Source organism: Salmo salar, chromosome 20 (genome assembly GCF_965601325.2).
Source record: "Salmo salar chromosome 20, fSalSal1, whole genome shotgun sequence".
In the NCBI taxonomy this organism is placed as follows: domain Eukaryota; kingdom Metazoa; phylum Chordata; class Actinopteri; order Salmoniformes; family Salmonidae; genus Salmo; species Salmo salar.
The window spans coordinates 51,505,894-51,528,599 of NC_138310.1; the positions used below are offsets into that span (position 1 = coordinate 51,505,894).

General features: G+C 41.4%; 2 protein-coding genes across 2 annotated transcripts; one reads left to right on the plus strand and one right to left on the minus strand.

Moving 5' to 3' along the window:
• Positions 1-732: 732 nt before the first annotated feature.
• Positions 733-14,249, minus strand: LOC100195029 (transmembrane protein 87B). The gene is given in 19 exon segments (XM_082966496.1): positions 733-1,622; positions 2,028-2,093; positions 2,362-2,414; positions 2,529-2,601; positions 2,872-2,942; positions 3,355-3,446; positions 3,885-3,943; positions 4,086-4,192; positions 5,703-5,776; positions 6,022-6,066; positions 6,068-6,137; positions 6,271-6,370; positions 6,733-6,912; positions 7,098-7,160; positions 8,314-8,343; positions 8,508-8,564; positions 12,910-12,952; positions 13,481-13,600; positions 13,834-14,249. Coding segments are annotated over 11 exon segments (834 nt in total). The 5' UTR covers positions 7,114-7,160; positions 8,314-8,343; positions 8,508-8,564; positions 12,910-12,952; positions 13,481-13,600; positions 13,834-14,249; the 3' UTR covers positions 733-1,622; positions 2,028-2,093; positions 2,362-2,414; positions 2,529-2,581.
• A 1,370-nt stretch (positions 14,250-15,619) lies between these two features.
• On the plus strand, positions 15,620-21,062 carry LOC106580759 (calpain small subunit 1-like). The gene is given in 11 exon segments (NM_001314315.1): positions 15,620-15,678; positions 15,992-16,063; positions 16,201-16,237; positions 17,374-17,466; positions 18,865-18,922; positions 19,075-19,139; positions 19,246-19,314; positions 20,018-20,096; positions 20,274-20,390; positions 20,498-20,556; positions 20,701-21,062. Coding segments are annotated over 10 exon segments (651 nt in total). The 5' UTR covers positions 15,620-15,678; positions 15,992-16,016; the 3' UTR covers positions 20,728-21,062.
• Positions 21,063-22,706: the final 1,644 nt, after the last annotated feature.

Here is a 22,706-nt window from a genome sequence, read left to right on the forward strand (position 1 = left end):
TGTCACGTGTTCGCTAGGAAATTGTCAAAAACTAGAACAATAAAGATTCAAATCGAAACAACTAAAAAAAAACATAATTGTGGAGGCTATTTATGCAGAAAATGTTGACGTACTGTATGTAGGAAGGCATTATGGAAATGCTATTGGTCATTAATCTCTATTTTGATAATCCTACATCCTTTTACATAATGGCAGATTTGTGCAGTATGCATTAGCTGGAGTACTTCAATTTCACAATGAATTGCGTCAAGTGGTGAGCTCATTCAAAGTAAATTACATCATGTTTCAGATAAACATGTCTACTATAGTCAGTGTCAATGCCTTGGCAGTTGAGGGACATGTCCGTAACCATTCTGGTAAATACGCTTGATACAGCACTATACATGAAATCACCACAATACTGTTGTCTGTTTAAAACTAAACCTCTGGGATTAAGTTATTATAGAGATGACAGACAGTAAGAGCATATTATAACAGATATTAACCCAACATAATAGATGCATGTTATGTAAAGTTATAGGCTAGCTAAAAAAAGACACAAAATGGGCATGAAGTGATAACCTGCTGTGACAGACAAATACAGGGCAGCATCACTGAAATGGGATGTTACCCACAAGCCACAGCCATCCCAGGAATGTGGACTTCATTCATCTAAAGGTGTTCATGACATGATCATTACATTCCTGTTCTGCCAAACGACAAATCAATCAATTAGGACAAATAAAGGTGATATTGTTTTCGTATGCGTGTTAGCAGTTCATTTTTTTTAACAAACAAAAGCTCACAATATGACTTAAAGGTCTTTTTTTTGGCAATATAACACATTGTTGGAAATACTAAGTGGAAGCTGTAAGAAACCCCCCCCAGGGGTCTCATTGTTGGATGTGTTGACCAGATAGTTGGTGGTTATCAGTGGGAACAGACACAATAAATCAATTCTGGCCCACGCAGTCCTGCAGTGATGGTGCTCTGCCCTCAGGCAGGTCACTGTGTGTTGACTATAATGTCTGGAGCATTTCACCCGTTTAGATAAACAGTCACTCTTTAAAAGGCTACTACTGTATGATACACAGATCAGTGAAATGTCACTAATGGCCACTTTTGTAGAAAAATGAAAGAAAAGGGTGAACCAGGGACCGTAGTGCAGTGTGTTTGTAACAGTGAGTGAGAGACAGTGAGAGAGGGACAGTCAGAGATCAAAAGAAAAAGAACGAGTCTGTGTGTGGGGAGAGTTGTAGGGGAGTGTGTATGATTGTGCCGGGCCAAGTGCAAGACTGCATACTGGACAAAAAAACAAACACATTTAATCACATTTTGCACTTTAGCTATATAAACAGTGAAAGGCAAGATACCATTTGTAGTAAAGAATCTAAAAAAAAAATAAACCAGATATCCACAAAAATATAAATAAGCAGACATTCAAAAATAAAAGTAGTCAGCTCGTTACATCATAGTTCATCCCATCGTATTTACAACCGCTGCTTACAAAGCTCATAAGGAAGGGATAATAACCTTCATATACAGACATAGGGTTGTCCAAAGCACTGTCTCTGTCTGCAGTGCACATCGTCTCCCTCAGTCGATTCCATTTTAGACGTCTCAAAATTGGTTGTCATGGTCTCCTGTGGGGAAATAAAAGCATAGTTGGGATGACTTTCCAAAGGGACATGGTGGACTGAAAAACAAAGATGAACATTGAAGTCAATCGATCTTTACAAAAGCTTTAATAGAAAAGATACATGCGATCTGATCTACTGACCATACAAGTATATTCACATTTTGAAGTATTACACTTTATCTTTGCTAAAAATGTGAAAGTAATACAAATATATTTCTTAAAGACATCCCTTGCATTGACAATCCTAATGGCTTTATTTGATGTGGGGTTAAAAAACTGAAAAACATACACCACCACACCACCCTTCTGCACTCTCTCATTGTTCAAGCCAGCAAGAAAAAGGGAGATAAACAGGCTGATGTAAACCTGACTAGCTACTGCTCTTTAATAAGCATGGAGCTGGCACCACCTGCTGTTCACACCAGGAATAACACCTCGTGTTAACTCGTCAGAGTCCAGTAGAGGGGGCAGCGCACTGAGACAGAAAGGAAAACATGTTAGACTGATTCACAACTGAACTGGACTACAGTTGCCTTGTCATCAGAAAAATCAACTATCCTTTCTGTGCCTTTTTCACACGTCATCACAGAGTGTAAACTGATTTAAATAAGTTGAGAGTTTCAATGTTCTTACTATGTAATAACCACCCTGTAATACATTTCTAGTAAAAGTGATTATATTATCACTGTCAATCATGGTTAATGTTCCTAATGTTTCTACAACTTCAATTTGTTTGCACTTACACATCTGCCATTGAAGATGGGATATTCTCTTCGACCCATTTCTGATCCTCATCCTGGGAAAAAAACATTTCCTATCACCAAGACAACTTCCCTGAGCCAGAAAGTGTAGTTTATAGCCTATATTCTTAGTATGGGTGGTATCGCAGTGCTATGGAGAAGGCCCTTACCACTTTGTTCGGCTTGGCTGTTCTATTTGTCTCGGACTTCAGACCCCTCATCTTCACGCCCTCTGGAAGTACACTAAATAGGACAGGATCAGAATCACAGATTTGATTAGTGTATGTTGGCTGAGTCAATTGCGTTCTATCAAAAATGGCTGCTTGGAGAGAGAACCAAGGTACATTCACCCCATAGACTATCAATACACTATGGACGTGTCACAACTAGGCCAAAGAGGTCTAGCTACCTATCAAGACAGGGTATGATACTGTATTTCTTCCTCCAATTAACCATATGCAGTATCAACTTGTGTTCTTATGACTGAAATACCAAAACAGCTGTGACTCTTACCAAATGTATCATTCATCAGCTGTTCCTTGGCCTCGTTACTCTCCTCGTCCACTAGGGGGCTGAAGGCGTATCTAAGGGGAACAGGACATGACATCACAGATCAGGGGCACGTTCAACATGACACAACGTTGTGGAACGCTCAGATAGCATATTTCTATGTAGAACAAACAATCTTCTCTGACATACAGACTAAGGGATCACGCCGGCTCTATTCATGGGATTCCTATCGGCAACGGTCGACAACATTTGGCTAATGAACGTGGCCCACTTGGGCTCAGCTCCATCTCAATTCAATTTGAGTTGACTTGGACATGGGATTTCTCCATACAAGTGCAATTTTATGTCCTGAATTGATCCCTAACTTTGCCACAGATGTCTCTGTTGACATACTGAAGGATCCTAGCCAGTAGCCCAATCTCTAAACATGACTTTGTTTGAGAGGGTATTGGCCTTGTGTTGAACTGTTTAGCCGTGACCTCTTACCTCTGGTTGTTGGCAGACGGCCTCCACAGAAACATGATGACCAGAAGGATGGTGGAGAAGGGGAACCGCCAGAACGCATCGTCTATCCACAGCTCCCTCCAGAGATACAAAGAGAGAGTGAATAAGAGAGAGACGGGAGAGGAAAATAATGTGAAAGATAATATATCTAATGACAAATACCAGTTCACTAGAGGTCAACTATGTGTGTGTGTGTGTGTGTGTGTGTGTGTGTGTGTGTGTGTGCGCACTGAAAATTGGTTATATTTCCTCGCCGTCAAAATTGGCAAGAAAATATTATTTTCGATGCTCCCTGACTGTCTAGCTTTCATTTTGGTGATTTGTTAGCACGCTGGAAACAGTCAAGAAACTATGACTGTAGGTCCATTATCATGTCTACAGTTTCGATTTGGTTTTAGACAATTTAAAGTATATTGAGTTCGATCATTATTATTTTTACTCAAACCACACGCATGTGTTTGGACACCCGTGGCTTAAAAAGTTACGTAACGTAGTAAATAAACACTACTCACCGACTGGCACTTTGAAACCTTGAAGGTCTTTATCATCCAGATAATGAAAATGACTGAGGCTGCAGAGTAGAACAGTGACAGGCCAAATATATTAGATTAGTGAATGCTTGTAATCATGGGCCCACCAAGGTGTATAGTACACTATGTATGAAATGTCTCTGTTAAGTGGTTGCAGTAGTACAGCCGCAGACAGCTCCTCACCAATAACGGCGAATATGAGGGTGTTGGTAAAGTGGCGATACAGGGAGAGCTTGACCACGTTTCTTCGGAGGCGAAGGAGCTTCATGGTCTGGGCCAGGCTGATAAAGATGTGATTGGCTGTAAAGGACTCCAACATAACCCCAGGACACACCCGGCTAACAAACAGCCCACCTTTGAAATACAATTCTTAACAGAAACAGTTAACCCAATAATACCAGTCTTCTTCCATTGACTTTCAACATAACCAACACTGAAGAGTTTGCCTACCTTGTCAACTAAGCTGATATACCTGAACGTAAACCCAAGCTAATCAGGGTGTAAGTGTCTGAGGGTTTTCAGCCATTTTCTCAACACTCAGGAGGAGTTGAGCTCCCCTCTGCCCTCCATGGCCAGGTTAAGCACGGCTGGAAAACCTGGTATGGTCTTAGTCATCACTATACTAACTGGTTTTCTGGCTAATTGGTTAACTAACTGAATCCACTAAAATACTGTCCTGTCAAACTGCAGGAGAAAAAAAATGTGGCCCTCCGTGAGAATAAAATAATGCATTTGTCAACAGTGCCTCCGAGCTCTTCTAAATGAAGTTATTGATAGCCTTGCTATAAGTGGCCCTGTAATTAAACATTTAATTAATCCATGTGACTATGTCTAAATTCGTTTTTGTGAGGCAGAGCATATTTTCTGGAAATATTCCCTTCTGAGTTATTCCCTTCTCTGAGAAAAAGGCGAAGGCAGGCAGAAAAAGAGGGAGAAGTGCTAACACCAACTACCACCAAGGCACTGCCGCACACAGGGATTTCAGGAAGTGAGAGCGTTGGAAGAGGAAGTCGGAGGGGGAGTGCGAGAAGGAGAGAAAGAGAGATGTGAATGGAGGTACAGTACAGGATATCCACCAGCAGAGGGTAGAGTCGAGCACAGCCAAAGGAATGGCAGCCAGCAGCACCAGATCATCTTCAGCCTGAAAGGGACAGAGGGGAACGGACACACACAGAGGGGCAGCAGAAAGGGAGGGAGTGACAGAGGGAGGGAGGGAACACTATCACATACTCTTCAGGCAGCCGTGCAGATAGATACACACCAAAAGGACCCGTGTAGAACCAAACTGCCACTCAAAGAGGGTTGGAATCAAACTTGTTGGAGAAGCTATGAGAGACACAGGTAAAAGGGATGAGGAGATCTGAGTAAGCTTTGGAAACACAGCTCAAGACAAACATGCCCAGAGGGAGAAAAAAAAGAGTCTGTAAAAAAAAGAGGCCTTAATACTGACAGACTAACTGCATACAGTGACTACTAGACTAACACGCTGACTGGCAGACAGGCAGACTGATGCATACAGTGACTACTAGACTAACACGCTGACTGGTAGACAGGCAGACTGATGCATACAGTGACTACTAGACTAACACGCTGACTGGCAGACAGGCAGACTGATGCATACAGTGACTACTAGACTAACACGCTGACTGGCAGACAGGCAGACTGATGCATACAGTGACTACTAGACTAACACGCTGACTGGCAGACAGGCAGACTGATGCATACAGTGACTACTAGACTAACACGCTGACTGGCAGACAGGCAGACTGATGGCCTGATGTCTGACCACTCCAAAAGGATATCCACCACACAACGCACGAGTCAGTGAGCGCCAGAACAATGTCACACAGTAGTCTGCTACTGCCCCCTTGACCCTGTGAGAAAGACAGGAAAACACTGACAGTGGAATGACAGTACTACTACTACACACAAGTTTCCTGGCATCCTTTGACCAAAGATGAAGATATTCAACAAAGAGCATCATGGCATTGTTTGGTTTAGTTCCATATCAAAAACATATCAACATGTTTTAATAGTCTAGTTAGGTGGACAATATATTTTGGGGAATACCGAGGTAGTATATTGATCAGAAGGGAGAGGACAGAGAGACCAGACTTACCGAATTGACCCTCAGGATTCCCTCGACAACGGAGAATATAAGATAAAAATAAAGGTAAAAATGAAATGAGCAGTCCCACCCCAACCACCTTGTGTAACAATGCACCGAGCCTTGGCCTAGGGAGAGAGACAGGCAGGCACAGAGAGAGAGAGCGAGATACAGAGAGAGAGAGAGAGACAGAATTGGAAATAGAGTTTAACACTCTCCGCTGTCTTAACAATGTGACCTCTTATGAAGGGACCGACTCACTTGACAATTCCATAACCATGACTAGCGATGATGACGAGCACACGGGCCAGGGTCCTCTTCACTGCTGAAAGGATCTCTGCAAACACTACTGCCCCCTGGACTGTTGGAGGACGCAGCACACAAATAAAGCTTATTAATGGAGTACAACAGCACATTTAGCACCACACTAGGATCAACTATCTCTTACCCAATTCCAGCCTTGCCCACCAGGAAGATTTAGGTAGAAAAACAAAATTGGCAAAAAAATTGTGTTTAGGGGTGTCCACCAAAAATGACCACTTAAGCCCCATGTTGATTCCCTTAAAAGACCAATTACAGACAAAAACGTGTTTCTCAAGTGATCACGTGAATTTCAAGTGATCACATGTGAAGCGTTCCAAAATCAAATTTTTTCACATGTGAAATTTCATATGTGAAATCAAGTGGCTTTTCTGTAAGGTTCTTGTCTCTCCCCCTCCTGACCGTAGAGGCCGTCATAGCGGATGCTCTGGAACTCGGCGTAGTACACGGCCTTCTCCAGCATGCCCAGGAAGATGACCCCGCCGATCCAGAACTGGATCCTGAGCAGCTCTCTCCAGTAGCAGGCTGACAGCCCCAGCCACAGCAGGCCCAGCAACACATAGAGGTCACACATCACCAGAACTGCAAAAGGGACAGTTAGGTGAGCTGGCAAGGAACTAGAGAGTCTGTATTGTCTGATAAGATAGAGAGTATGTCCTACAGGACCACACCTTAGAAGCTATTTGTGTTTATTATACCACATGTAATGAAGCTGTAGTGTAGAGTGTTCTCCATGTAGACAACTTATCATGGCAGAATTGACTTACGATCATAAGAGGCCATTCTGAAACTGAGATGTAGTCATGGGTTCCCGTTCATACTGACTTCCACTGCAGGGGGTGAAGGACATAACAATAATATTAGCCTATTAGTTAATGTAGTTTTAATGTATTGGACAATGTACTTTGGTGCAAAAAGTGCAAATCCATCCCAGCAAAGGACCTTGTGAAGATGCTGCATGAAACAGGTACAAAAGTATCTATATCCACAGTAAAACGAGTCCTATATCTACAAAACCTGAAAAACCGCTCAGCAAGGAAGAAGCCACTGCTCCAAAACCACCATAAAAAAGCCAGACTACGATCTGCAACTGCATATGGGGACAAAGATCGTACTTTTTGGAGAAATGTCCTCTGGTCTGATGAAACAAAATTAGAACTGTTTGGCCATAATGACCATTGTTATGTTTGGAGAAAAAAGGGGGAAGCTTGCAAGCTGAAGAACACCATCCCAACCGTGAAGCACGAGGGTGGCAGCATCATGTTGTGGGGGTGCTTTGCTGCAGGAGGGTGTGGTGCACTTCACAAAATAGATGGAATCATGAGGGAGGGAAATTATGTGGATATATATTGAAGCAACATATCAAGACATCAGTCAGGAAGTTAAAGCTTGGTTGCAAATGGGTCTTCCAAATGGACAATGACCCCAAGCATACTTCCAAAGTTGTTGCAAAATGGCTTAAGGACAACAAAGTCAAGGTATTGGAGTGGCCATCACAAAGCCCTGACCTCAATCCTATAAACAAATTGTGGGCAGAACTGAAAAAAGTGTGTGTGAGCAAGGAGGTCTACAAACCTGACTCAGTTACACCAGCTCTGTCAGGAGGAATGGGCCAAAATTCACCCAACTTATTGTGGGAAGCTTGTGGAAGGCTACCCGAAACGTTTGACCCAAGTTAAACAATTTAAAGGCAATGCTACCAAATACTAATTGAGTGTATGTAAACTTCTGACCCACTGGGAATGTGATGAAAGAAATAAAAGCTTAAATAAACAATTCTCTCTACTATTATTCGGACATTTCACATTCTTAAAATAAAGTGGTGATCCTAACTGACCTAAAACAGGGAATTTTTACTTGGATTAAATGTCAGGAATTGTGAAAAACTGAGTTTAAATGTATTTGGCTAAGGTGTATGCAAACTTCTGACTTCAACTGTATCTTCATTCTGGCATGATTCTTAGGGGACAAGGAAACACTCACCAGGGCTGCCTCTGCTTTGACAGCAACCACCTAAAAGAGAGAAAATATAATGATTAAGCTGATTTCCCTGATATGCAGGCGTGTTGCTAGGCTGGGAATCACAGGACCCAATCGCCTTATTCACATACATCTACATTTACATACACTCAGCATACAGATTATGATATCAGAGGGTGTTTGAGTTGTTGATTTACCTCCTTTGGATCCTCAGCGCTCCTTTTCCTCATCCCTTTGTCCTTGACTGTGACAGGCTAAAACAGGGTGATAGAGAGACAGTCATTCCAATGACACTTAGGTGAATTACTGTGTTACTATTAGAGTTGCAAAGGGTTGGAAACTTTCCGTTAAATGTACAACATTTTTCAGAAAATTTTCCATGGGAAGTCAAGCTCAGGAATTTGGGGTATTTTGCTTAAGTTCATCAAAAAAGTTAGATTATAACATTGAACCTTTTTTTGTGGGATACACATAAGGCAATTCTAGGTCTTGTGGCATATTTTGTTTGAACTATCCCCAATTCAATGAAATTGCAATCCTCTGCATGCACAGTGCACTCTTCCATCACATGTACATCTGATTCTCAAGATCTTGCACACTAATGAGATGCTATTGAGCCCACACGACTACACTGTCTGAGCCAAGGACTACATGCTTTCTGGTAAGTTTTGATTACAATACTGGGTGGGGTAAATATATTTTATATGACATACATTATTTTTTGTTAACTAGTAAAGAGTAGCCTACTGCAAAGTGTTTCAATAATTTCTAACTTGTTTACAATTTCTGCTAGTTAGTTTTTGCTAACACGTGGGTTTTAGCTTACTTGAGCCTGCTAACTGAGGAGTGTTAATTCACCTGTTTCCATACATGTTTCATTTTAAAACATTTATCTTACAAAGGAGTTGTTTAATCTAACTGCTTAACTATTTATCTGTACATGGAATTGTATTTGTTTTTTTTTACTCATTTATTTCTAATCTTTACAGGAAAATGCCACGGGCACTATCTGATGTGTGGAGACATTTCACTGCAGCTAATGTAGAAGGAAAAGCTGTGTACATTTGCAAATACTGTGCCAAATCATATGTGAAGAATGCAACAAAGATGCAGAATCATCTGGCCAAGTGCATAAAGTTCCCTCAGCGCTCACAACAAGCAACCTCTGACAAAAGTCCCTCTACTTCTATTCGAGGTGGAAATAATGAATCAGACACCTTATCGATAGCAACAGCTCATGGTCCTCCTGGAATCAGAAGTTTTTTTGACTCAATGGAGGAACGTAGTCAGAGAAATGCTGATGAATGTCTTGCTCGAGCTGTGTATGCAACTGGTTCACCTCTGATGCTCACAGGCAATGTGTATTGGAAGAGATTTCTGAATGTTCTTCGCCCAGCATACACCCCTCCAACCAGACATGCTTTATCTACTTATTTGCTAGATGCAGAGTTCAACAGAGTTCAAGTAAATGTCAAGCAAATCATAGAGAAATCAGACTGTATTGCAATCATCTCTGATGGCCGGTCGAATGTTCGTGTGCAAGGAATAATTAACTACATCATCTCCACCCCTCAACCAGTATTTTACAGGAGCACAGACACAAGGGACAACAGACACACCAGTTTCTACATTGCAGATGAGCTAAAGGCAGTCATCAATGACCTTGGACTACAGAAGGTATTTGCACTGGTGACAGGCAATGCTGCGAATATGAAGTCTGCTTGGTCTAAAGTGGAGGAGTCCTACCCTCACATCACACCCATTGGCTGTGCTGCTCATGCATTGAATCTGCTCCTCAAGGACATCATGGCACTGAAAACAATGGATATACTCTACAAGAGAGCCAAGGAAATGGTTAGGTATGTGAAAGGTCATCAAGTTATAGCAGCAATCTACTTCACAAAGCAAAGTGAGAAGAAAAAGAGCACCACATTGAAGCTGCCCAGCAACACCCGTTGGGGTGGTGTTGTCATCATGTTTGACATTCTCCTGGAGGGGAAGGAGTCTCTCCAAGAAATGCCCATATCACAGTCTGCCGATATGGACAGCCCCATCAAGAGGATTCTCCTGGATGATGTATTTTTGGAGAGAGTGGTAAGCAGCCTGAAACAGTCGTGCCAACATATCTCATCTGCCACCTGGTGGAAGGGACTTTGTGGATCAGAGGCTCTTTCCCATGTTGCCTCCATCATCCTCCAAATCCCACCAAAATCAGCTGCCTCAGAGCACAACTGGTCCTTGTTTGGGAACACACACTCCAAAGCAGGCAACAGGCTGACCAATACAAGGTTTGAAAAATTTGCCCGGATGGCCAACAATTTGAGGCTTTTTGAGCCTGACAACAAGCCATCCTCAACAAGGTTGGAAAGTGACAGTGAAGATGAGGCCTCAGAGTCTGATGTTCAAGAGGTAGACATTGAGGAGGTCCAGGGAGAAGACATGGAAGCCTGAGAGGAAAAAAACCAAAGCTTTAGTTTACAGATGTATGTTGAAAATGTTTTTGGGAGATGCGATGGATCATTGGGGATCATTCAATATTCCCTTTATTTTGTTATTCAGTGAAATCCTCCGATGTGAAGAGTCAACTAATTTAATAAAAGTTAAATTCCTAACTAAATTTGTATTTATTTTTTCTATTGGAAGGATTTAATCTTTTGCAATTATGTCTACTTATGATAAGGTAAAAGGTTTATGTTTCTGACTCCATATGATACGGTAAATATGTCCAATGCAAAAAATATCTACATTTAAATGGTATTAATATTAATTTGCATACAGTTGAAGTCAGAAGTTTACATACACCTTAGCCAAATACATTTAAACTCAGTTTTTCACAATTCCTGACATTTAATCCTAGTAAAAAATTCCTGTTTTAGGTCAGATAGGATGACCACTTTATTTTAAGAATGTGAAATGTCAGAATAATAGTAGAGATAATTATTTATTTCAGCTTTTATTTCTTTCATCACATTCCCAGTGGTTCAGAAGTTTACATACACTCAATTAGTATTTGGTAGCATTGCCTTTAAATTGTTTAACTTGGGTCAAACGTTTCGGGTAGCCTTCCACAAGCTTCCCACAATAAGTTGGGTGAATTTTGGCCCATTCCTCCTGACAGAGCTGGTGTAACTGAGTCAGGTTTGTAGACCTCCTTGCTCACACACGCTTTTTCAGTTCTACCCACACATTTAATATAGGGTTGAAGTCAGGGCTTTGTGATGGCCACTCCAATACCTTGACTTTGTTGTCCTTAAGCCACAACTTTGGAAGTATGCTTGGGGGTCATTGTCCATTTGGAAGACCCATTTGCGACCAAGCTTTAACTTTTTTTTTTACATTTTGACTTCCTGACTGATGTCTTGAGATGTCTTGAGATGTTGCTTCAATATATCCACATAATTTCCCTCCCTCATGATGCTATCTATTTTGTGAAGTGCACCAGTCCCTCCTGCAGCAAAGCACCCCCACAACATGATGCTGCCACCGCCGTGCTTCACGGTTGGGATAGTGTTCTTCGGCTTGCAAGCATCCCCCTTTTTCCTCCAAACATGACAATGGTCATTATGGCCAAACAGTTCTAATTTTGTTTCATCAGACCAGAGGACATTTCTCCAAAAAGTACGATCTTTGTCCCCATGTGCAGTTGCAAACCGTAGTCTGGCTTTTTTATGGTGGTTTTGGAACAGTGGCTTCTTCCTTGCTGAGTGGCCTTTCAGGTTATGTAGATATAGGACTCGTTTTACTGTGGATATAGATACTTTTGTACCTGTTTCATCCAGCATCTTCACAAGGTCCTTTGCTGTTGTTCTGGGATGGATTTGCACTTTTCACACCAAAGTACATTCATATCTAGGAGACAGAATGCGTCTCCTTCTTGAGCAGTATGACGGCTGCGTGGTCCCATGGTGTTTATACTTGCATACTATTGTTTGTACAGATGAACGTTTGGAAATTGCTCCCAAGGATGATCCAGACTTGTGGAGGTCTACAAATTTTTTTCAGAGGTCTTGGCTGATTTCTTTTGATTTTCCCATGATATCAAGCAACGAGGCACTGAGTTTGAAGGTAGGCCTTGAAATACATCCACAGGTACACCTCCAATTGACAAATGATGTCAATTAGCCTATCAGAAGCTTCTAAAGCCATGACATCATTTTCTGGAAATTTCCAAGCTGTTTAAAGGCACAGTCAACTTAGTGTATGTAAACTTCTGACCCACTGGAATTGTGATACGGTGAATTATAAGTGAAATAATCTGTCTGTTAACAATTGTTGGAAAAATGACTTGTGTCATGCACAAAGTAGATGTCCTAACTGACTTGCCAAAACTATAGTTTGTTAACAAGAAATGTATAGAGTGTTAATGACTCCAACCTAAGTGTATGTAAACTTCCGACTTCAACTGTATATTCCCGTTAATTCCCACGGAAAGTTTCCACCTCTGAATATTCCCCAAAATGTGCAACCCTAGCTACTATATGCAACTGCAAGCTCTATTGTGAACTTTTCAAACAAAACAGATCATGTGTATCTCATCTAAAATAAAAGGTGTATGTATATAGAAGGATTTGTAAAACCTGTCTGCTTTAGGCCACTCACCTGTTCTTGAACTTGCTCAGTAAGCCTAGTCGGCTCCTCAAATCTGTTGAGAAAGAAATGTTACAGAAAACAGAGCAGAGTAGCAACCATTAGACAATGATACGCCATGAACTACTCCATAACATAGCCTCGCCATGAGCTGCACTGTACGAAAACACTTATTCGGAATTCCAAGCACTTCCTAATGATCATTTACGAGCTGCTATATTTAGGTCCCACTTTTGTGAACAAACAAACTCAGGAACACAACATGAAAGAGCGAGGTGGAACATATGAGGTTGTGGTATTTGTTTCACCGTTGTGCTGTTTGCAGTATGCTTTTTCCCGCACTTTATTTCACTGTACTGATCCCACTAGTTCTACTTGCCATTTAATAGGAAGTTAGCTACTCTCACAAAACCAGACGTGTATCTCTGAATATTGCATTATATGGCGTAGCTGTAGAGTCTGGCACGCAACATTACTGTGTAATTAATATTTGATCATGTAAAGGCAGGGATATTTCTGAGGTACCGTAAAATAAAGTGCCATCATGCTTTCTTATAAGACCCCCCATTGCCATATACTGTACCTCACTGTGAGTCATGTGCTGTTTGCACTCAATGGCAGGGTACTGATAAAACACATAGAACCCACTGCCTCCTCCCTGCTTCACAGCTGTCGTTCTGAAGTCGCTCCCTGCCTTCAGAGGCTGCAAATCAAACAGGTATGATAAAGTTAATAAGTATTTGCACAAACCACACTGTCTATACAGTCATAAAACATGAATCCTTATCGAGACCCTAAATCTTGCATTTCCTGTTGTTAAATTGAGAACAAGGAACAAGCTGAAAAAAGGAAAAGCTGGAGAGTTTATGGAATACAACAGCCTGAATGAGCCCATTCAGAGTGCAGTTAGTTTCTAAATGAGAGAGAGGAACTTACGTCGAGACCGAATACCTCGTTGAAGCAGCGGGAGCTCCTTAGGTACGAGGAGAAGTTGAGTTTTACCGGAGGTTCACAGTGTTCTGTCAACCCTGAAACAGCAGACATCTTATGAAAACAACTTAGTCATAGAGCTCTCTCCAGATCTGTTCCTGTCTGAGGGCCAGAGTCAGGGCTAGAGGCTACTACTTCCTCCCCCATCAACTTCCTCCCCATGCTCTTACTGTAGACACAATAAAGTAGCTTATTGTATACAGTAATGCGATTATACAAATATCCGGCATTGACAGTATACCATCCTACAATTCTAGTCATAGGAAGGGGCAATCATGTTCTTGCTATATGATATTCTACAAGGTTCAGTAAACAACTGAGTTTTATCCTAACTTTCAGTAACATAAGCGAAGTTATAGCCTACTTACATTTCAGCTGAATGACATTATTGTTAAACATTGTCTCGGTGAAGAGGAAAAAGCTCTGCTTTTTCAAAGTTTCCTGTAACACAAGCTGTGAATTTTTTTTAAACAAATGAGTACGGCAATAGATTTTGACAACATTTAGATAGTCAATATTCAAATTAAAAACCTGTTGGGTTTTAAATGATCTGAACAAAATAGCTGAATAGTTGGAACGTATGATGGTGAGCCAAGATTCAATATTTGCCCAGGGGCAGGAAGTCTATGAATGAATGGATCGGATCACTTACTATTTATTACTTGTATTGACCAATCGTGAAACAAACACATATTGACTAACACTGATAGAGTTAATTTGGCCGGCCTAATCAAGGGAGAATGATAGTGTTACATTGCGTATAATACAGTGGAAGCGGTTACAATGTTACATTGTCGCCAGAATGGTGCACGATGCGTAAAACGAAGGCAAGTATTGTCTCAATGCCTCCTTCTGTAGATTGCGACAGTATATCAACTGTTGAAATAGATGAATCTGGCTGAACTAAACAATGTTCTTAACAAAATATCATAGCCTATCTAGGCTACCTATGATGCTTTGATAGCATAATAAAAGTGCTATTTTTATTAATTTGTATTCACTTTACACGCCCGTTAAATGCAGTGTCAGAGCCGGGTAAATGGACCTTAAACGTGAACAGTGTACGTTGTCTTGTCTTATGCGTTGTAAATAACACTGTTTTCATGGCGCTCGCCATTTGTACCAGGACGAATCTACAGCGACATCTTCTCGAGCGCTCCTGCATCCTGCCTGGGTCCTTTGTCTGACATCACAATGTAGGCGGTCTTCCGTGGACACCAAACCGGAGAAAACGTTTTCAACTTCGGAAGGAGATTGTACTTTCTTATTGGACAAGTTCACACAGCATAGCTTCTTCTTTTTCAAATGTTTCCCCTCGTTTCAGACATCTACATCGCATGCAAGTTGTAGGTTATGCAAATAGGTCTATAGTTCGAAAGGAAAGATGCCATTCTAAAAAACATTTATTTGGACATGAAATCTTATGCCATTGTTTTGTAAAATAGCATAAGTTAATGCACTGAACATTAGGCATTGTACCCTCAATTGATCATTATTTTAAATCTATGTGACTCAAACGTAATACAAGTGTTGTAAAAGTGTCCTTTGAATTAGTCTAATCGTCCGTAATATCATCAATAGGGTAATGCCAGTTATTCTTGACATAAATTTACGGGTTATAGGACCCAGAGTCATTCCGACCTGTCTCTCCCTATGGTGCGCACTTCCCTATTGGGCAGGGGTGTGGAGCTCTGATGCATTGAAAAATAACTCCTTGCGGTATTGGGTTTGTACCAAAAAGGAGTGCCGTCACGTCAGTATCTGCCGACTTCAGCAACGCATTTGGTCCCTGTAAGTATTATTATCAATTTAAGGGAAATAGATTGCCTTCACAAGTCTGTCAGACTGTTTGACGTTGATTTGTTTTGTCTTCTTCGTCACTTTTGACATCTGCTGCAGAGGTTATACTGTTTGTGCTACTTACCAATACAGGCCAGGGAGAAAAGTTTTCAGAGGGAGCCCCAACACCATTAACACATTTATTACAGCCGGACATACTGTATTCTGGCTTGTTTTCTCTCTATGTTGTCGCCTTTTTGTTTAATCGATCAGATGTTTGATGATCGAACTCTTACCATTTTTTCTCTCTTGACTCCTTTTGTAGATTTTCACCTCTGTCTCTCATCAAGATGTTTCTGGCCAAAAGACTCATTGGTGGAATCCTGGATGTTGTGAGGTAGGCCCGGCTCCTTTTGACACACACACACATACACACACACACACAAACAAACACACTGTCAGTATACTGACTTAATTCATGACATGTATTACATTTATTAAATAGTAATAGGTCCTTCTTGTTTTCTCCAACAGCAACATCGACCCTGGTCAATTTGTGCCATCAGATCCTGTGAGTAAACCCTTTAGCACCAATTTTCCTTCAGAACATCATCAATCAATCAATCAATCAATCAATCAAATGTATTTATAAAGCCCTTCTTATATCAGCTGATGTCACAAAGTGCTGTACAGAAACCCAGCCTAAAACCCCAAACAGCAAGCAATGCAGGTGTAGAAGCATGGTGGCTAGGAAAAACTCCCTAGAAAGGCCAGAACCTAGGAAGAAACCTAGAGAGGAACCAGGCTATGAGGGGTGGCAAGTCGTCTTCTGGCTGTGCCGGGTGGAGATTATAACAGAACATGGACAAGATGTTCATAGATGACCAGCAGGGTCAAATAATAATAATCACAGTGGTTGTAGAGGGTGGAACAGGTCAGCACCTCAGGAGTAAATGTCAGTTGGCTTTTCATAGCTGATCATTCAGAGTATCTCTACTGCTCCTGCTGTCTCTAGAGAGTTGAAAACAGCAGGACTGGGACAGGTAGCATGTCCGGTGAACAGGTCAGGGTTCCATAGCCGCAGGCAGAACAGTTGAAACTGGAGCAGCAGCACGGCCAGGTGGACTGGGGACAGCAAGGAGTCATCAGGCCAGGAAGTCCTGAGGCATAGTCCTAGGGCTTAGGTCCTCTGAGAGAGAGAAAGAGAGAAAGCTAGAGAGCATACTTAAATTCACACAGGACACCGGATAAGACAGGAGAAATACTCCAGATATAACAGACTGACCCTAGCCCCCCGACACATAAACTACTGCAGCATAAATACTGGAGGCTGAGACAGGAGGGGTTGGGAGATACTGTGGCCCCATCTGACGATACCCCCGGACAGGGCCAAACAGGCAGGATATAACCCCACCCACTTTGCCAAAGCACAGCCCCCACACCACTAGAGGGATAACTTCAACCACCAACTTACCATCCTGAGACAAGGCAGAGTATAGCCCACAAAGATCTCCGCCATGGCACAACCCAAGGAGGTTGTCTTATGATAGTGCACTCACTGCCAACTGGAAAGTTTTAGAAGTAAACTCTACTCTTTTGAGCAAATGAGCCACAACTGTTGCTGTGTGTTGGCCAGCATGCCAGACTGCAGTGAAGAGGGCTGTGAGTGTTAGTGTTAATAGAACCTGGTCTGTGTTTGTGTCCTAGCCCCCACCACGCAGACCTCTGGCCTACGCGGAGCAGAATGAGAACGACGAGGAGAGACAGTTCCGCAAGGTGTTCCAGCAACTCGCTGGGGATGTAAGTACTTATTGTTTTTCAACTTATGGACTTCAACTACTATCATATCTTATCATATTCACCTCCAAACCTACTGTCCTTTCCTATCCTATTCAGAGAAGTAAAGAGCCCAGATAAGTGAAGTCAAGAGTGCCTCTTGATTCTAGCTATGAGTCATTGAGAGACGTTCGTCTTAGGCTTTCGGCCATCAAATTCAGTTTCCATAAGTGTGTCATTGTATAATCAGGCCTGTTGTTGAATGTTTTAAAGAGGCTGTTTCATTATGTGGGTTTCCACAAGGACAACACACAGTTGTTAAAATTATTTACATTAACCCACTGTTAGTGGTTTATTGTAATTTAGTGCAGACCAACGACCAGTGTTAATTAAGTTACAGTATTGTTTGTGGTGTATTGTCTTTTGAAGTTGGTGCAGCCAACTATCCATGGCATGGATGTTATTTCATTTTTGGGCTGATTTTACACTGGTACAATAAGTGAAGCCCTGTTGTCGCCTCTTATATCCAAGTTAAGCCTAGTTTGCATTCCAAACCCCTCCACTCATTCACCCTGCTTCATCTGGAGCCAGTCTTCAGAATCTGGTTCAACCATCTACCCAGACATGGTGAATTTGAGGCTTCAAATGTGCTGTCCGTCATGCACTGCTGCCAACTAATAGAAGCCTTTTGGAAGAGTACAGTAAAGAGCTCTGGTTGGCTTAAATCATTGATTCCCGCCCCATTGGTTATGGTAACTAAACCCAGGGCTCCACAGACATGTCCTTCCTGTGACAAACACTGCATCATGGACTTTGACAACTTCATTGGGTGCCTGGTTGCTCACAATGATTCACTGCTGTTGGATCAGGCAGTGGTGGATTAAGAGACTGGGGATGTGATTTGCTGACACCCAACCCTGGTTTATTCCACTGACAAGAAGAGGGACTGGTTCCTCCTCTGTGCTTCCTACCGTTGTCTGACAGGGCTGCTCTCTTTCCTGGTTGGGTTTGTGGGGGTGGGGTTGTAGATTGTGTGAGTCATGGATAGGGGTGGATACATGTTCTACTGGTAGGCTCAGCTGGCAACGATCGACTTTAAACTGATGACTAGCCCGACCTCATTGAGGCCTTACTCATAAGGGGAGGGAACACAATATGCATATGGCATGAATCCTAAAGATATACCTGTTGCAAATGTACCTGCTTAAAGTTTTGAAGTTGTTACCATAATTTTGGTTCTAATATGTCACGCTCAAATACAGAGAGAACTATGTATTTGGTCCATGATTGTACTCCTAAAACATCTGTTCATTAAAGTAGTCTCAGTGTCCTTATCCTTTTGTGAGCTGAGTTGTGACCCAGATACATGTAGGCATTTACAGCGTATGAGGATTTACTTGTGTATCTATCTGTGTATTATAGGACATGGAGGTGAGCCCCACTGAACTGATGAACATCCTCAACAGGATCATTGGAAAACGTGAGTCCTATTCTTACACAAACACCATGCTTATGTCTATATTTGTCTTTGTACACTTCTTGCACACATAATGGAGTCTAAGCGCAAGACTGGTTCCATGGAATGGTTTTCTGTGTTGTAGTGAAGGAGTGGTCTGTCTGTGTTCATTTCAGGTAGTGACCTGAAGACTGATGGCTTTAGCATCGAGTCATGTAGGAGCATGGTGGCTGTCATGGATGTATCCTTCCACATCACTGTCTGTATTAGGATGGAGGACTATACTATACTATTCTATACTATCAGAGTAGTTGATATTAAGTTTTACCTTAACCCGGAGCACACAGAGCGACAGCACAGGAAAGCTAGGTTTCCATGAGTTCAAGTTTTTATGGAACAACATCAAGAAATGGCAGGTGAGTTCAGTCCTCTTGTTACATTTTTGACAATCGGCACAGTATGAACAATTGTGTGAAATGATGGACATTTCCGTGAAACGTTTGCCTTGAGTTAGAAATGATTTACATGTATTTGCAAGAAATTCATATAACACCCCGTACAACTTCCAACTGTCCTCTTACTCCATTAATGTAAGAATGTTGTTTTATAAATGTCATGATAATACCCTCTTAATAAAAGGCGCTATGGCCACCGGACTATTACATTGACCCCCCCCCCCCTTCCATTTGTTTTGTACACTACTGTTACTCGCTGTTTATTATCTATGCGTAGTCACTTCACCCGTACCTACATGTACAAATTACCTTGACTAACCTGAACCACCCGCACACTGACTTGGTACCGGTACCCCCTCTATATAGCCTCGTGTTACATTTTATTTTTATATATATATATATATATATATATATATATATATATATATATATATATATATATATATATATATATATATATATATATATATATATATATATATATATATATATATATTTATTATAATTTTTTTTTTTTTTTTTTTCTTAACTCTTCTTGAACTGCACTGTTGGTTAAGGGCTTGTAAGTAAGCATTTCATGGTAAGGTTGTAGTCGGCGCACATGACAAATAAAGTTTGATTAACTTTGACCTCTCGGTGTAACTTCATTTCCGCTATGATTCAGTGCATCTACATATCAAATGACGCGGACCGCTCAGGGCTCATCTCCTCACAAGAGCTTCCCGCTGCCTTCAAAGCTGCAGGTGAGCTCAGAGATCATGAGAACCGAAACATGGAAATGCATATTTCTTTGTCATCATAAGGCCCTTGTAACAGTGACAACAAACAGTCATGACTGATGAACTGATGAAAGCCAGCTTGTTCCTGCATATATGTGTTTGGTCTCATTGGTGTCTCTCTCCTGTTATGTCCGTGTGCAGGCTTCCCTCTCAACGACCAGCTCTTCCAGTTGATGGTCCGCAGGTACAGTGATGAACAGGGCAACATGGACTTTGACAACTTCATTGGGTGCCTGGTCAGACTGGACGCCATGTGTCGTAAGTGACTGATCCTCAATGATCCCCTGCTCAGTTCGATTATGTTCTTGATTTCAGACTATTTCCTTTTCATTACCCTTCAGTAATAGTGTTTTGTGCATTTTCAGGAGCTTTCAAGACTCTGGACAAAGATAATAATGGAACTATCAAAGTCAACATCCAGGAGGTAAATTAGTTTTCACTATTTTCTCTTTGAATTTAAATGTTGTGTTTAGGGTTAGGGACTTTTTTAAAGATTAATGACTGGATATAGGAACTGAAATTAGACCTCAATAACCACACCTCTTATTGTGTTCTGCTTTCTCCGCAGTGGCTTCAGTTGACCATGTACTCATAAAACATCAAGGAAAGCCTACAAAAAGCCTACATTAATCTCTCTCTCTCTCTCTCTGTCTCTCCATTTAAGATTTTTATTTTATATGACCATTGTTATTATTGTTTTACAGACGTTCATACATCTTCGTCATGAATGTTCATTCAATTTATCACTAGATGGCAGCATTGCAGCAACACCAGGAAAGCACACATTTACTTTACTACCTTTCTATAGTCCAAATATTGTAAAGTTTTTTGTTATCCTTTTTTCTGGCAACACTTTTGGTCAAACATTCCATACTGCTATGTAATGTAATATATACATTCTAGTGCTCAATAAAGGGGGCAATATTACCTAATACTTGCAGCTATCTCATTTATTACAATTTCTATGTTCTGCTTTTGCTCATTAAATAAATGTTCACGAGAGAGCGGCTGTTCAAGGGGGCGTGATCTCGGAGGATGGACTAGAGCCAATAAAATGAGAGACCACTCGTAAGGTCGAAGTCAGCCACCAATTGGGTGAGCGGGTGGTAATCCGGGCGTGTCATCGGATTTACCTGGGGGCAGAGCGGTTCTGGAAGGATGGAACAAAAACCTTCGAGATGATGCTGAGGGACCGGGTAGATCAATGAACAAACGGGTGACGGATGTTCCAGTGGATTGTTGGGCAAAGTCGAGGCAAACACGACCACTCATATACAGTAAGTTAAAGGTAAGTTTAGAGGCGATTTAACTGTGTATCACTTTATAGACGCAGGTGCTTTTATATTATAATATAGGCTATGTGGAGGCTAAGCTTTACCCATCACATCAACACTGTTTATCTTATTTATTTATTTGCTTTGACACTGTTTATCTATTTATTTATAGCCTAAAATAGTTAAAGTATGGCTAAATAAGTAAGCTTTGTACAAAAGCTGAAGAACATAAGCACATCCAGGTACTTTCCGCAGGTGCTGGAGTTGTAGGTAAACTCATAGAAAACAGAAAGGAAAACGCTGCACAATGCTGCTCCTGCTCCCAGATTATACTTATTGACAACGTTTCGACCCTTAGGTCTATGTATGCCCGATGAAGACCTAAGGGTCGAAACGTTAATAAATAAGTAAGCTGACATGGAATTGTTGTAAGATGCTCATACCATGCATCATTTAGCCATTTGGTTTAGAATTTTAGTACCCCTTTAGGTATATTAAAAAAAAAAAAAAAACATTTCAAGAAAGTTATTCTTTTTTTTTTTTAAATATAAATGTTTGGCCTTTACTACTAAAGCCCATAGAAACGCATTAAATAACACTTTCATAAATGTAAAAAAGGACAGTCAAAAAATAGATCATAAGAAACAAGGTTTTGAAGTGTCTGTCCTATATCTAGGAGATGTAAAAAAGCTCAGGATATATACACTGCTCAAAAAAATAAAGGGAACACTTCAACAACACATCCTAGATCTGAATGAAAGAAAAAATCTTATTAAATACTTTTTTCTTTACATAGTTGAATGTGCTGACAACAAAATCACACAAATAATCAATGGAAATCCAATTTATCAACCCATGGAGGTCTGGATTTGGAGTCACACTCAAAATTAAAGTGGAAGACCACACTACAGGCTGATCCAACTTTGATGTAATGTCCTTAAAACAAGTCAAAATGAGGCTCAGTAGTGTGTGTGGCCTCCACGTGCCTGTATGACATCCCTACAACGCCTGGGCATGCTCCTGATGAGGTGGCGGATGGTCTCCTGAGGGATCTCCTCCCAGACCTGGACTAAAGCATCCGTCAACTCCTAGACAGTCTGTGGTGCAACGTGGCGTTGGTGGATGGAGCGAGACATGATGTCCCAGATGTGCTCAATTGGATTCAGGTCTGGGGAACGGGCGGGCCAGTCCATAGCATCAATGCCTTCCTCTTGCAGGAACTGCTGACACACTCCAGCCACATGAGGTCTTGCATTAGGAGGAACCCAGGGCCAACCGTACCAGCATATGGTCTCACAAG